Source organism: Uloborus diversus, chromosome 8 (genome assembly GCF_026930045.1).
Source record: "Uloborus diversus isolate 005 chromosome 8, Udiv.v.3.1, whole genome shotgun sequence".
NCBI classification, from domain to species: domain Eukaryota; kingdom Metazoa; phylum Arthropoda; class Arachnida; order Araneae; family Uloboridae; genus Uloborus; species Uloborus diversus.
In genome coordinates, this window is record NC_072738.1 from 46,045,642 (window position 1) to 46,062,226 (window position 16,585).

At 32.3% G+C, this 16,585-nt stretch overlaps 1 protein-coding gene across 1 annotated transcript in view; it reads left to right on the forward strand.

Annotated features, from left to right (window-relative positions):
• Nucleotides 1-15,491, forward strand: part of LOC129227521 (actin-histidine N-methyltransferase-like) — a 37,960-nt gene extending 22,469 nt beyond the window's left edge. Inside the window, exons 13-15 of the mRNA XM_054862096.1 lie at nt 8,022-8,104; nt 8,836-8,975; nt 13,034-15,491. Of these exons, the coding sequence (XP_054718071.1) occupies nt 8,022-8,104; nt 8,836-8,975; nt 13,034-13,162 (352 nt within the window). The 3' untranslated portion in view covers nt 13,163-15,491. The remainder of the gene's footprint in view (nt 1-8,021; nt 8,105-8,835; nt 8,976-13,033) is intronic.
• Nucleotides 15,492-16,585: the final 1,094 nt, after the last annotated feature.

Genomic DNA, 16,585 nt, shown 5'->3' on the forward strand with positions numbered 1-16,585 from the left:
ACAAGATTCGCATATTCTTTTATTCCTGTTATAAATATTTACTTCCTATACTTTTTTACGTTTATGTGCTATATCTTAAATGAAGTAAAAGTTTATAATAGCTATTGTTTACTGCCAGCTTACCAAAAAAAAAAAAAAAAAAAATTGTAAAAGCATAACATCCTTTAACAACTTACAACAAATATTTTCTATTCTAATCTTATGCAGTAGTAGTTTGATGATCACAAACTTGGAACCCAGTTTAACTAGTATGTATGTGTCCCTTACATGGCTGTTGGAAATAAGAGATAAAGAGGAGGCGCTGAATGCTCCCTATTAGCATGTTGTATTTCAGACTAGAAAAATGCAAGCTTGTTGACATGTATACTCCCATGGGATGATAAAGGGCAGTATCTACAGAAGTGAGTGTTTGAGATATTTGAAGAGATGAGTTTTGGATTCTATACTAAAAATAGAGAAATGTGGGAATTTGACATTTTTTTGTGCTTTGTTTTCAGCTCAAACCAAAGGAACAAGCTTGTGCAATAAAGCTAAAATACAGTGGGCGACAAAAGTGCAAAAAAAAAGATAAAGTTTCAGATACAACCCTTTACCTTCTCATGGCAGTATGTGTCTGCAGGCTACATCTTTCTTAAAATACACCACCAGCTCAGTTATTTCATCCGAGGACTGCAGTTTCATGCTTTTTAGCACTCATCAGCCCGGAATAGGAACCACATGAGCTGGAGGAGAAAAACCTCTTAAGAGAGCCAAACAAACTGGTAGCTAATGTAGAATTAGCACAAATAACTGAACTGGTGGTGTATTTTAAGTATTTCTGCCTTAGCCCTGGCTTAGGGAGATAACTTACTACAAAATACATAATGTGTAGCAAAAGTTTTTACTTATCTGATTCAGCTATATTACAACAAAGAAGTAAACATTAAATTGCCTTAATAGTTCAAATTTATCAGGAAGCTCCTATACGTAGTTTTGATTGTTACTTAAAAATGTGCTTCAAAGATTTTATCAGCCTAAACAATCTAACCACCTTTGGACTTTGATGTTTCAACAAACCTTTAAATGTTCAACTATATTGTCATCATGTCATCACATTGCTTAATTTTTCCCCATAGAACTATTTAAAAACTTTTTTGCTGTTCAATTCCTACTTTTCCAAGAAATCTTCCACTTCCAGAATTGAAATTTAATTACTAATTTAGTAAAATCAAATTTTAGTTAAAAGGATTTTTTAGACTCACATGTCTGTACCTCAGACTGTTTTAAAAATTTTTAAGCAAACTTCAGACTTTTAATCATTTAAAACATATAACTATGGCCCATTTTTTTCTCTTTTTATAAACATAAAATCATACCAAGCAATATTGTACTTTGATTTCACCCATCTTAAGTTCGGCTAGTTTTTTGAAAAGAATCTTCGTCTAGCGACTGCTTCATTTCCAGAATGATGGTCTGTTATCAGGAATTAGCTGTGGTACAATTCTTTTAACAAGCATTTATGTTGACCTTCAGAAGGCTGCATCATTAAATTTTTATTGCTAAGAAGTATGCCTATATTTTGTATGTTTTTTTGAACAAAATATGACTTCACTTTTTCTTTTCTGTGGAAAATGTTGTGTATATTTTCAGACTTAATTGCCCTCTCATGCTTGTTACTGATACTTCAATTATCACTGCAGGATGTGTTTATTACAATAAAAAATTTAGAAATACAATTTACAGTCACAGTTTAAATGATTAACAAATGAGAAGTTTTACATCAAAATCTTAAGAACTGTTTATATACATTAGGGTGTCTCAAGATATAATGGCGAAAAAAAATTTGTGAAATCGAATACGCATACCATCCAAATTTTTTCCATTTCACCTCAAAAACACGAGAAAAACGTTTCATTGCAATAAAATAACGGGAACCCGTGCCGACTTGAGGTCAAAGTTGGACCTGAAATCCTGTACGACGACTACAGTGGAAAGATTGCTAACTGTATAATTTCTTACTACACGCGACATCAATTTATTTAAAGCAGATATTTACAACAATATTAGACTACAAGAAACATTACTGCACATATTTTTAATTCAATGTTTGTTTTTTGCTGTCAGGATACAGCTCCCGCTGCTCTTGAACGCAACGTAACACAGATTGTTTTTGTTCCTCATTAGCTGTTAATAAACCATGAAAGTCCTGCATCATTTTTACCGCTCTTTCAGCTGCATCGTTTACTGCTATAAGCATTGAGACAGTCTTTTTCACATCAAGGAATGAAATATTATTGACCATACCATAAAAGCTGGATGAATTTTTGTAGAGCAGCTTTTGAGATAATTGAGTCCACATTTTCGTACTTGTTTCAAAAAGCAATCTTTTTTTTTGGGTGCTTTGACTGCCAAAATGCATTGAAGTCATGGTTTCATGTATATTGTCACTAAAAACAAGCAGACATCAAACAATGCTTGACTTTCCTTCGTATCTAATTTGAGTTGTGAACTAAACAGTAATAGTTTTAGGGAGTAAATCGCTCGAGCCATCCATCGAGCTTGGTGCATGGCTCCCGGTGGTCTTATTTTAAATTCATTTTCTGTATTTCCATTTAAAAATATGATAGGCAGTTCTATCAACTCTTGATAGTCAGCCCTGACCGTAATATTAGTAAGTTCAACGGTACGGTAAAAGCCAAGTAAATTTTCCAAATTTGGATACAGTTCGGAAAAACTCCACAGCTCCTCCATAGCACTGTATTTTAGTGGGGTAGATATGTTCATACATATGAAGGAGTCAAGCAAAGAGGAAAGCCTTTCGCTATCAATTGTTTTGCTCAAGAAAAGCGCAAGAACCACTTAAAGGACCTGTTTTGGAAACTGTAGTATCACAACAGAGAGTTTTAACTTTGTCTTCGAGATTCCAATCTAAAACTGCCTTTCAAACAGCCTGTGTTTGTTTTTTCCTGTAGAATTATTCAGCTTAGACTCAGCAAAGAGTTGTTCCGTCACATCCATATGAAATAACTATTGATAAGCGATCTTCTTTTGATTTTTGAGCACCCAAAGCAGGCAACAGTCTCATATCCCAAGGTAAATTCACTACATATGGTACTTCGTACTGAAAACCAATTTTTATTCTTTCTCCGTGCTCCTTCCGCTTTTCGGTTCGAATTCTTTGAATTGAAGATTTACCTATGGGAAATTCATCAATGTTGCACCCAAGTGTGTCAATAGTAGCTTCAAGAATAAACACATAATCTCGTATACTTGGACACCTGTCCAATGGAGCAACTGACTTTGGAGTAATAAAATCGCTCCTCATTACATATTTACTTGTTCCAGGTTCTGATAATACTTGTTCCGGGTTCTGGAATACTTGTTCCAGGTTCTGAAATACTTGTTCCAGGTTCTAATATACTTGTTCCAGGTTCTGATAAACTTGTTCCAGGTTCTGATAAACTTGTTCCAGGTACTGATTTATATGTTTCAGGGAAATCTTCCGAATTAATATTTTCACTAAAGCTCAAAGAGGAATCTTCTTGTATAGGTTCATACAATTCCGAGGATGTTGAAGCGGAATCGTATTTAATGCGCCTGTTTTCTTCTTTGACAGCTCAAAGTCGAGCCCTTTCCTCTTTGTCGGCCAGTTTTTTATCCGCTCCATCTAAAGTGACTAAGTCGGCCGGGCTCTCTTTGGAGTTGCAAGAAAATCCCACCTTCCTCTATTTTGATTAACCGAAGTGCATCAGCATGTGCAATATTAAATAAATTATTTATATTACTCTCAAATTCTTGTTGGCCCTGCCTGAATACTTCTTGCAATTTCTTTGCATTTTTTTTTTGTAAGTCTCTCCAAATTTGATACAGGTTTTTAAGTTTATTCACACAATTTGGCAATGATTTGGTGGGAATGCGTGCCTTTTCCAAAAAGATGATGCATTACCGAATAGCGAGATTTGCACTTTCACTGATGGTTAAATTTACTTCTCGAATGTCATAGAACAAAACAGACAGAACTTGTCCGTTAGAGGGAAATTTCAAGCCCGTAATTTGATGTTTTACGCGACTCCTATTAAAAATATCTCTTTTTTCGAACTTTGCAATTCCACTGCCATGTTTCGTTCCGTATGAAAGAATTATACAGCACTCGCTGACCGGAATGTATTCGTACTGACACGTTTGACAGTGTGCAAATTGCCACGAATAAGCACCCCCCCCCCCCCCCCAACATTTTTTTTTTCTGTTTTCATTTGTTTTCTGTGCACTATTTATAGCTGCTTTGAGCTTCGCAAAGTATCACGTCGCTATACACGTGCTATTTACACGTTTAGGCCTTTAAGCGCAAGTCGGCACGGGTTTCTGTGCTTCAAATTGCATGAAACTTTTTTACAACGGTTTTGATATAAAAGAAAAAAAATAAAAGGGTATGCGTTTTAAAAAAACGACTTTCATTTTTTTGGGACACCCTAATATACATGTGTCCATATTTAATTTTTGATAAGATCATATTTTGTTTATCTTGCGTAAAAATTCTTCTTATGAGTTCATTATAAAGGAAGATTTGAAATAGTAGAACAGCTGTTTCATTTTAGTAAAATGAATGCACAATTTCAAGAATAATTAAATTTAAGAAAAAAACAAAATGTTGGTCTGAAAGTTTAAATTATATTTGGGGTGAGAAGGAAAAGAAAAAATTAATTTAAAGAGAAGTAGAGCTGCATAATCTATACTAATATTATAAAGAGAGAGACCAGATTTTTGTGTGTTTATATATTCAAGGTAATCTGCGGAACCACTGCAACTATTTGAAAAATTCCTTCACTACATGAAAGGTGCATTCTTACTGAGTGACATAGGCTATAAAATATACTTATATGTCTTTATACTATTTTTTAAAACTAATAAGTTCTCTTCTCTACCAGTTGATGTTTTGTGCTGTTTAGTTCTTATATACGTAAAAACGAACCCGTTTGCTCTGCATCCGCAATGACAAAATGGTTGACTGTTCTCCTTTAAACTGAAAACTGAGGGATGGGCACATGTGAAAAAGATAAAGATCTCACAATGCCACCAGGAGAACCACCAAAACTTTTTCCGGTATTTGAGGATGCAGAAGATCGGGTTTGTCGCATTATATTAGCCTAGCACATTGAAAACCGTTTAGAGTCACATAATGTTTGCGCATCAAAATTTAGTGAAATGAAATAAAACTACGATTTGCTGCGGAAAAATTAGTTATTGAATTCAATTAGTGTAGGTAGATGATAATAATCCGTGTTTCTGACAGCTGTAATTTTGCATGCATTAATACATTTAGTTTAGAAAATTATTAACTGAAAGGGTAATTGCACACAATTACCGTACTTTTAAATTTAAGAGTTAAAACAACAATGAACAAAAAACAGTGGAGAGGAAAAAATTTGACAAAGAGGAAAAAATAAATAAAAATTATTTGCGGAACTATTCTTCATGATGACTTTATTTAAGCATTTAAAAACGATATGAAGGGCTACGGGGTCCAAAGGATATGAAGGGGTACGGGGTCAAATTCCATTTTCCTAAAAATCTGGTTAACCTACAGGAACACGTGGATTATTATAGACAGTATTCAAGAGTAATATTATACAGGCAAGAATCATCGTAGTGAGTGAGTTTTAACATGGAAGAATGAGGCTAACTTGGAAACGATTCGAGATTTCAAGCTCAAAAACGTAATGAGGAAAATTTGAGCATGGTGGACTATGATCATTCTTCCCCGTGGCCCTTCATATAGTTAACTAATAGTAAACTAATATAGCTTACAAATAGCCTATCAAAAGGAAAATGCAAAAAAAAAAAAAAATTAAAAATGGAGGCATATGAAAAAAGCAAGTTTCCCGATGGGAACAAGAACAACATTTTAAAAGACATCCCTAGCTTGAGAAAAACTCACCTCTTAGTAGAATGTACAATATTCATTCTAATAGCTGATCTGAATTTGGTCACCTAAGAATTCATTTGTAATATTTTCGTGTTCCTACATATTTACAAAGTTGATTAACAGTTAAAGATCCTGCCAGCCTATCAAGCAGCATATAAAGAACTCGGTCTTATAGACGCCGACATACCTTGGAAACTTATATATGTAACTTTCTGACTCTGCTCCTAAACTCAGATAATTGTTTACAACTATTTTAACTTTTATGTCAACTTTTAAACCCTATTGCTTTATGGCAAACATTTAAAAAATATCTCTTTGACGACATATTGCGAGGAGAGCGTCAGCAGAAATACTTTGATTGTCATTCAATGTCAAGAAATATAAAAATTAAAGGCAAAATTTGAGAATGAGGCGGACTCTCAACAGGGGACTTTTGTTTGCCGCCGCCGCAGAGAATCAACGAAAAAGTTCTATTGAAACATGATTATCACATGAAAACCAGGAACGTAAATTAATGTTGATCGGCATACCCCGTGGAACTGGAAAAAATTAATAAATTCAACACTTTTAAAAATCAACCAACAGGCTTCTGCGATGTTTATTTTACGGAACTGCAGGGAATTTAATTAGAAATAAAAAAACTGACCATTTCACATTAAAACTACTTTGAATATCTCCTACAGAAACACTCCATATTTTTAACAAGGAATAATGGGCAATTGGGAGAATTTCTTTAATAGGGTAATCCTCTGAACTTCTCTTCATGCTTCTAAAATTAAAGGCAATATCTTACTAATTTTATTGCGCAACTATAATTTGTCTAATCTCTTCAGTGGAATTCAACCCCAATGTAATTCACTACGGAATAATATGATTTCGAATATTGCTCTTACTGTTGCATCCCCATGGTCCCCATATATTTTCTTTTCCAATTTAAGCGATTACAATATCCAGTGAAAATTTCTTATGCCATTTACATCATCAAACGTATCATCAACAACTATACGATACCTAGTGCGTTACATACAGGAAAAATGTGGACATCAGTGGGAATGATATGTTGGTCTCTCTTGATCTAGAAATGATGTAATTCAATTTGTTTCAAAACTCATAAAAATGAAAGAAAAAAATATAGCTTCAAATTAAATAGTACCTTTATGATATTCATTTAAGATAGATAGTATTTTTAACCCGAACTAGGTCGGGACGGGCCTCTAGTGTTATTAATAAATTCAGTGAGCAAGGGAATGATTGATGTGATGTTGTATTGTACAGACATAGATCTAATTAAAAACTAGCATCAGTTATTTACAAAAGGAAAAGTGAGAAAAAATGACATTGAAGTATATAACTGCAATGAAGGGAGATATATAATAAGGGTTTTTACATAATTAAATTGGAAAAGGAAATTTAGCATTCAAAATTTCTTTATCTTTTTTTATTAATAGCTATTTTTAATAGAGTTTTTCTTTTTCTTCTAATCTCTTTGAATCAGGAAGTAGTTGATTCAGTGTGAGAATTACTATTATGTTTAACCATTCCAACAATTGATTTTTCTTTAGTGAAAAATGTTTACTCTGTCTTCATACTTAACATTCATTTACTTAGTAATTTCTTTAATTTCTTTTTTAAGGATTAAACATAGATTTATTTTTTGTTTTTTTAACCTTTTGCTGCCAAAATAGTTATATCCCATAGAAAAAAATATATGCGTATAATGTTAAGGAGTATTGTATTTAACACACATAAAGTAGATTTTTGTTTTTAACATTTTTGAATTTTCAAAAGAGGTGTGTGACTCTGTGACTGAAATATTGACTTGTGTTAATACCAATAACATTAATGTAAAGCAAACAATATTGCAACACTTAAGTCACACTGGTAAACAGAGGATTGATGCTCCTGTAGGGAAATATAATAGTGAACTTTGATGTGGCTTCACAGTAATGTGAGCAGTAGAGGGTTAAAATTTTTAGAATTTGAATGTTGAAAACAGAACCATAAAGTACACAATACAAACAATTTATGATTTTCTTTCCATTTAATTGATATTCTTTTTATGCCTTTTTTTTGTGTGTGTGTAAAAAATGTAGCACTGTAAAATTGGTTTTTATTTTAGGAATGATGCTTTTCGAATCAGTAAAGAAAAATATATTAGTGAAAGACTATTATTGTTTTTAAAGATTATAGTTATGAAATCAGGTAAGTGTTTTTTTTTCTTTCTTTTTTTTTTCACCTGAATGACATTAAAAAAATGTTGATGTATTTTTTTTTAGTAATAGTATTTTTTAGTTCACAAATACCATGAAAAAAATGCCCAATTAATAAAATAAAACTAAAGAACATGCAATGAAGTTTTGAAGCAAACTTATGTTTATTTAAAATGAACTATTCAATATCTATTTAAATACATGTTTTGAATTAAACATGTACATTCTTATCTCACGGTAGCTAAGAAAAATTCTTCATTCGCCGTTTGATGCTTGTACCTTTCTGACACTGGAAATTTAATTGAATTTCAATCATGTTTAAATATGAATACATGTGATAGTACATTCATAAATTACATCAAAACGGTTTGAAAATCATGTCAAAACGAACAAATGCCAATTTACTTGTATGTTATATGGTATGTTTGGCTGGTATTTTTTATGACTTCGGTTATATCGTGCTTTCGGATGTATCACGCTTTTTTATTTTTGTCCCCCAAAAAGAGCGATATAACAAGGGGTTACTGTTTAAAGAAATTATTTATTGCTAGGATCAAAAGTTTAATAGTAAGAAGAGATGTTACATAAATATTTATGACAATGCTCATAACTTTTTGAAGTATACCCTTCATGTTAAAGGGGGCAGTATTCTATTTGAATGCTTAGTAAATACATTAGTGGATTTATACTTTGATTATATATTTCCTTGTTTTGAAATTTTAGATGAGCTGCAACATGCTATAAGTGAAGCAGACAACATACACACTGTTTTAGAAAAAAATTCAGACCTAAACCATAGAGCTTTAAGATTTTTGAGAGACAGAATTCAACTTCTATTAAAATCATACAGAACAACTTTGGAGGTAAGACTGAATATGAATACTTTTATGAAATGCTAACTGAATAATGTTTAAAAATATTGATTTAGATTTTCTCATGAAATAAAATTTCATATTATATTGAATATAATGCTTAAAAGTTGAATATTTATTTGAACTCAACTTGATAGGGCATGTTTCTGAATCCACAAAAACTTGAAAAGTTTAGTGCATCATTAATGAGAATTTTTTTTTCTGAAAGCAAAGCTGACTGTTATATCACTGTAAAATGCAGCTCACTCTGAATAAGAAAAACATTCATGCATCTCATGAAAGCTGATTTTCCGCAAAGTCATATAAAAGATGATGAGATTTAACAGAAAAAAAGTAGTTATTTAAATGAATTTTTTGCTGGAATTACTTTAAATTGAGGAAATGGGGGGTGAGGGGGGGGGGAGAATTATAACTAGTATGTTGTGGCCATCACGAAACTTTCTTCTATATTTTTCTCATAATTCTGATCCCTCCCCATGCTTGATGAGGAAGTAATATTCCAAACAAAATCAGAATTACACACGTCAAACCTTGACAACCGTCCCAATGTCTGAATTATTGCAAAAGCAAAGCAAAGAGTGAAAAATTGAAAGTTACTTTAAAAGCCTTGCTTGAATTAATTACAGATATTTTAATTGTTAACAAACATAAGATGGCAACAGTTAAAAATTTTAAATTATTGAGATAATATTTCCAATCATTTCCATACAATTAAAATCACGAGAAATATGCAGACGACAGTCTATTACGATTTATCTTTCTTATTGTTGCATTAATAAAGCTATTTTTATTCGAAAAAAAAAAAAAATACCAGCACCTCTTGGAGCAATTGGTGCCAAAATTGAACCAATGCCTGTTTACATATGGATTCACATTTATTCCAAATTTCATCCAGAACATAGCATTACTTCTTGCGATATGGCACTCACAATGGAGAAAAAGAACGTGCGATTGCATCACCCCCCTTTTCCGCTGTTGACACCAAAATAGAATCAGTTTTTATACCCTCTAAGGGAAACTTGTTGATAAATTTTTGTTTGATTCCGTTCATTATTTCTTAAGATACAGCAGTTACAATTGATAACAAAAAACGTTCTATAGCTCAACCCCCGTTTGAGATATTGATAGCAAAATTCAATCAGCACCTGTTCTTTGTTAGGGGCAACATATGGACCAAATTTTGTTTGATTGCACCTGTTACTTCTAGTGGAATAGCAGGCATGCATAACTCAAGAAACTTCCCATTGCTCCACCCCCCTTGGAGGAATTCGAGCCAAAAATCATTGGGCACAAGTTCACATTGGGGCACATGTGTACCAAATTACGTTCGATTTCATGCAGTAGTTTTTGCTGTAGAGCAGCCACAAAAAACTGGTCACACACTTACGTGACACATGGACATACACAGACAGACATACATTTTCCAACTAGTATGTTGTGGCCATCACGAAACTTTCTTCTATATCTTTTTCAATAATTCTGATTCCTCCCCATGTTTAATGAGGAAGCAGTATTCCCACCAAAAACAAAATTACATATGCCAAAACTTGACAACCGTTCCAATTCCCGATTTATCTCAAAAGCAAACCAAAGAATGAAAATTGAAAATTATTTTAAAAGCCTTGCTTAAAATAATTTCAAACATTTATTTGTTAACAAACACAAAATGGCAACAGTTTAAAAGTTTGAATTTTTGTGATTTTCTGGTCATTTTTTATCAAAGAAAATCACGCGAAATACGCAGACGACAGTCTAATACAATTTCTCTTTCTTATTATTGCAGTTATAAAGCTATTTTTATTCACTCAAAAAAATTTAAAAAAAAAAATCAGCCTCCCATGGAGCAATTGACACCAAAATTGAACCAACGCCTGTTTACATATAGATTCACGTTTATTCCTAATTTCATCCAGAACATAGCATTACTTCTTGAGATATGGCACTCACAATGGTGAAAAAAATTTTTGTTTGATTCCGTTCATTATTTCTTGAGATACAGCAGTCACTATCGATGACAAAAAATGTTCTATAGCCCCCCTTTTGAGATATTGACACTAAAATTGAATCAGCTCCTGTTCTTGTTAGGGGCAACATATGGACCAAATTTTGTTTGATTCTGCCTGTTACTTCTTGGGGAATAGCAAGCATGCATAACTCAAGAAACGTCCCATTGCTCCACGCCCCCTTGGAGGAATTCACACCAAAAACCAATGGCACAAGTTCACATAGGGGCACATACGTGTACCAAATTTCGTTCGATTTCATGCGGTAGTTTTTGCTGTAGAGCGGTCACAAAAAACTGGTTACAGACATGCGTGACACACACACACGGACGGACACACACACACGCACACTGACAGACACATTTTCCAAAAATGGTCGAAATGGACTTAGCACACCTCAAAACGTTCGCATCTGTCAAAATTCGAAATTCGAAAATTTGCACGAATCCAATTCTTTCTTCTATACATTAGATATAGAAGACTGAAAAATTTGTTGAAATGGACTCAGCACATCTCAAAACGTTCAATTCCTTCAAAAATTGAAAATTTGCACAAATCCAATGCCTTCTTCTATAGATTAGATGTAGAAGAAAGTAATAAAAAGCAGAAATGAATAGACAATTAAGTGTGTTTTTTGTTTCTCAAAAATAAAGTGATGTAGATAAAGAGCAAAATTACTTTTGTCACAAGTCACAAGGCGGCTAAATGAAGAAAAAAAAGTGGTTTTTTAAAAATGTTAATCACCACTAAAAAGAAGCTAATGATTTGAAAATGTATAAAGTGCATTAAGTAACTGGTAAAATATTTTCTGCCAAAATCCGGATGCAGTATTTATGTATTAATTTATTAAAAATATGTTCTTTCCATTAATTATTGTACTCAGGGATTATAAACTTCAACAAATAAAAAAAAAAGTAGGGTAGAGAGAATAGGGAAAAAAAGGGGCTTCAAATGAAATTGTTAATGGATTGTGATAACTGAACTGTTGGTATGTTGCATGTAGTTCTGCTTTAACCCAGGCTTAAAGACAGTAACTTACTAATTAATTATCCTCTTTTGCGTGTAAAAGCTAGACACCAGGTAGTTAAAGTATCTCCATTACCATTTGCTTTGCCGAAGAAAAAGAAAAACCTTATAGTGGCCCGATTTCTAATAAAGAAAGCATTTTCTAAAATTGCCATAATTCTCAAAAAGATTACAGACATTAAGAAAGTGTTAAAATATATACAAAGTGATGTTTTGGCTTTTTATGAAGAAATTTGGCCCAACACTGATTTGAATGATCCGGAAGAGAGTTTCTGAATTTATAGATTTGGTTCAGCTTTTAGCCCCTTTGGTACATTGCCGAGAGAAGCGGATAGATTCTTATGACTAGATTTTGCAGGAAAGCAAAGAAAATTCTGGAAGAAAAAAAGCTCAAAATAATAAATTGATGGTCACACTCTATGTTACTCAACTTTAATCATCAATAAGTTTATTTATTTATTCAAATTAAATTTATCAGTCTTACATTTATAGGATTATTTTGTAGTTAACCATCTGGCAAACACACAATATATTAAAAAATGCACACAGTTACTCTAAACACCAACAATGTAAGATGTTAGTGTTAGCTAGTCACAGAAAACAACAGTAATAAAATTCGGCGTTTTATAACCAGGGCTGCAGAGTCGGAGGAAAAATGACGGACTCTGGGAATTTAAGAGCCTTCCACTCCAACTCCTTTACCCCAAAATCAGCCCGACTCGTGACTCTGCAAGCTCTGTTAGAGTTGTGGACTTTGAGGGAAAATGACCGACACCACTTCCAACTCTTGAAATTTTAAACCCTTGACTTCCGACTCCGATTCCTTTACCCCAAAATTAATCCGACTCTGCAGCCCTGTTTATAACATCATTGCATGATGATATTTATGTAGAATAAATAATCAATTATTAATGCTTAAAATACTTAACATAAATTAATGGTGCCTTATTTCTTTTTGCTTTGTATGGAAGCAAAAAGCTGTAAATTTATTTCCATTTTTATTTTACTTTATCTTAACAGGAAGATGAAACTATACTCAAGTCCAGTGTGTTTGAATCCAGCCATCAGCAGTTAATTGTGAATCTGCGAATTTGTGAGAAGAAAATATTTCATTGCGTCTATGATTACTGCTGTAAAAATGTTGAATGATTTTTATATTTGTCCTATTTTGAAAATTTACCATGTTTTGAATTTTGTACTTAATTTGTTTTCTGATACTTGAGTGCTGTAGTTTGTACATGCTTGTTTTTAAATTAAATTAAAAAATAAGGTTTTAAGCTGAAAACTTTTTGTAAAAGATCAACTTAATAAGCTTACATTTTTTATTCACTAGCAAAATACAGTTCCATTTTACAAGTTTCAGACATTCATTAATGCTTGAAATTGCAGCATTGAAAAAATGCATTTCGTTTTTGAACTTAATTTATATTTAAATTATGGACTTTGTGAAAGGAATAAGGAAGATCTCATGGACCGGCTGAAAAACAGGCTATAAAAATAATATATAAGACTACAGTTTTTAAATAAATAACAAATATTTCATTAATTAGAATCTAAGTTTTTCTCTTTGAAAATTTGTTAGCCATGATCTCGTATTATGTTAGTCTTTCAGATTGGCACCTTATCTTAATATCAGTGGAAAGTGTTCAGTAGTGTATTACTAAGTTTGTCAATGGATCTTTACATTTTTTTAATGACTCCAAATGTGGTAGGCTAAATATATATTGTCTTGACCCAAAGATAATCTAGACTGATTCAAATTATTTGTTCAATTTTATTTGAATGCAATAAGATGCTGGTTTATAAAGCTTTAGATGAATGGTTTTTAATTTTTTTCAGCTAAAATACCAATTTTTGAAGTTTGTAAAGTTTTTAAGTGTTTGGTTTAATTAACTTTTAAGTGTTGTAAATGTGCTTGCTGCTTATGATAACACTTATAGTTTTATTAGGACACTTGATCCTCAGCAGAGATGGATTTGCAGACGTGGATCAGTATATTCAAGCCCTGAACCAGTTGCTAGAAGACTTTGCATTTATTTGCATTTACATAGATAAATCTTTTGATTTTATAATTGAAGTTTAGTTCGATTTATTTTGGAGTATACTTCAGTTTTGGTATTCTTATCTCTTTTTTGTGAAAGGGTTCAAAGAAGGACTACTAGGCTAGTAAGGGTACTTTTTGATTGAGATCAAGATATCAGACTTAAAGTGTATAGCCTGGAGCTAAAGAGATTCAGGGGGACAGGATTCATTTGTTTTTCTCTATCAAAATGAAAGATTTTAATGGGTTAAATTTCTGCGTGGAAAGCATGACTTGGGGTTATTTTTTTCAGCTATTCAAATCTCAGGTAAACCTGCAAATTAGGAAAAATTACTACTTTGGCACGGTTGTGGGAACTTGTAACAGCTTTCTGGAAGAGGCTGTAATGAGCAAGAGGGTAGATAGCTTTATGAGGGCCTTTGATCTTTATTGGGGACTAATCAACTGACTAAGACCAGCCTAGCTGGGCCCAGAGCCTGTTGCCGGTCGTTACATTTGTATTTTATTGTATTGTATCAAAGGGAGAATTAAATTCTTCTCATATATCTTGTATTTATTTTCTGTGCCCCTAATGTGTGCTATGGGATTTTGTTCTTCCTTATGATCAAAAAATTGTGAAGTATTAATTGTTGCCTGTCAAGTTCTTCAGAAAGAATAAGTTTAACATTTTTTCTTTTATTTTCTATTCATCTGTCGTAGTTCAATCAATTTCTGGCATAATAAAAGTTCTGTATTGCATTACCTTATCAGTATGTTCATAGTTGGCATATTAAGTTTTATTCTTTCAATATATAATTGGATGTGACCACTTAAGAAGTTTCTTCAATACCTAGAATCATTGATAAATATATATTTTTTTTAAATCTGAATTATGTTGATAATTTAGATTACAAAGAATATTGGCTAAGATTAAAAATGCTTTAAATAAAAAAAAAAAATGAATATGTTATCGCTTAACATTGTGCATACAAATTAATAGCAATATTTATTGGGAAATCACTCTCCCCCTAGGGAGGATATCCCAAATATAAATCTCTACACACACCCATGTTACTAAGGAAACAATCAATCTGCCTTTATATTTTAGCATTATTTAAAGGTATAAACGAAGTTTGAATTGAATTGTTTTCTTTGTTTTATATAAACCCAAATAAATTATATAGACACATTTGTTTATCCTTACTGCTTTTATGACTTTTTTTTTTACCCACTGCTGCAGGATGATAGCCCAAAAAAGTAATGAACGGTTTATTTTAATCTCCCTTTCTGAAAAATTGTCATCAATCTTTTGTAAAATTTTATTTATATTTTGTAAACTGTTTTCTTGTGTGAAAATATTTGCTTTGTGTGATATTTGTTATTTGTCTCACATTTTTTTAAATGTTGTCAAGGTCTTTTCATTAGTTAAAAAATGCTTAATAAAAATTTACTTTGTTTTGATTAAGGGTTTCTTTAGTGGCACTTTCATTAGAATAAAGTTTCAAATCAAAAAACTGTTATCGGGGAAAGTATCTAATTAAATTGGAAATTCTTTTTTAATCTAATGCTGTCAAGAAAAGAAGAGAAAAATATAAATTCAGGCTTTGGTTCCTGAATGATTTGTAAATTTAATAAACCATATTATAAATTCAAATAGATTACCTTTTCAACATTTAGCATCAATATACCATTATTGCCTCTCCCGACCTGCCAGTGGACATTTAAAAATCTGACTTATTGGTGGTGGTGGGGGTAGAAAGAGGTTTCCTGTCTGCCCTAAATTCGATTAAGATCAGGCTTCACATCAGCATATCTCGGATTGCCTTGAACTGAACTGGGAAGATATTCAGTCTTGTCCCCTACTAGTGTCAGACTTCATTAATGTCAACGGTTTCATTGATCTGGTCTGACTCTGGGAGGTAAGAAACAACAACATATACCATTATTAACTTATTAACGAATGCATTGAAAAGTTCAAGTGCTGACAATTCTGTACCTCAGAGAAAAAATAACGTAAGTCACATTCCCTACTTTACCGGAGAATGGGAAAATGGTAGCTTGCTGCATACAAAGTATTGGACTCGAACTCTTTAAACACTGGCAAATTATTACAAAATATTTTTTATTTAGAATTACATTCATATGGCTTGATGTGGAATTGGATTATACATACAATGCACTAATAAATGAAAAATCGCAATTTTTTGACTTAGGTTAGTCTGGTTTTGAGGTACTACAGAATTTAGGATTGCATTTTTTATAGGTTCACAAGTAACCAAAATGATTCAATGCATTTCAAAACAATGAAATAAAACCTTAATTTTCTGCTTTTTGATTAGTTGTTTAGCATGGTTTCATCAAAACAAAAAGAAAAAAAAAAACTTCAGTAACGCTCATCAAACCTTCAAAGATACTAATTTCCTGGAAGATGTGAATCAGCAGTGCTTCTCAACCTTTTTTACTTTACAGCACACTTGATAGTTGGCTCGATCCTTGTGGGACGCTGAACTAAATTTCATATGTCATTGTGGCAAATACTTTTATCATTCACT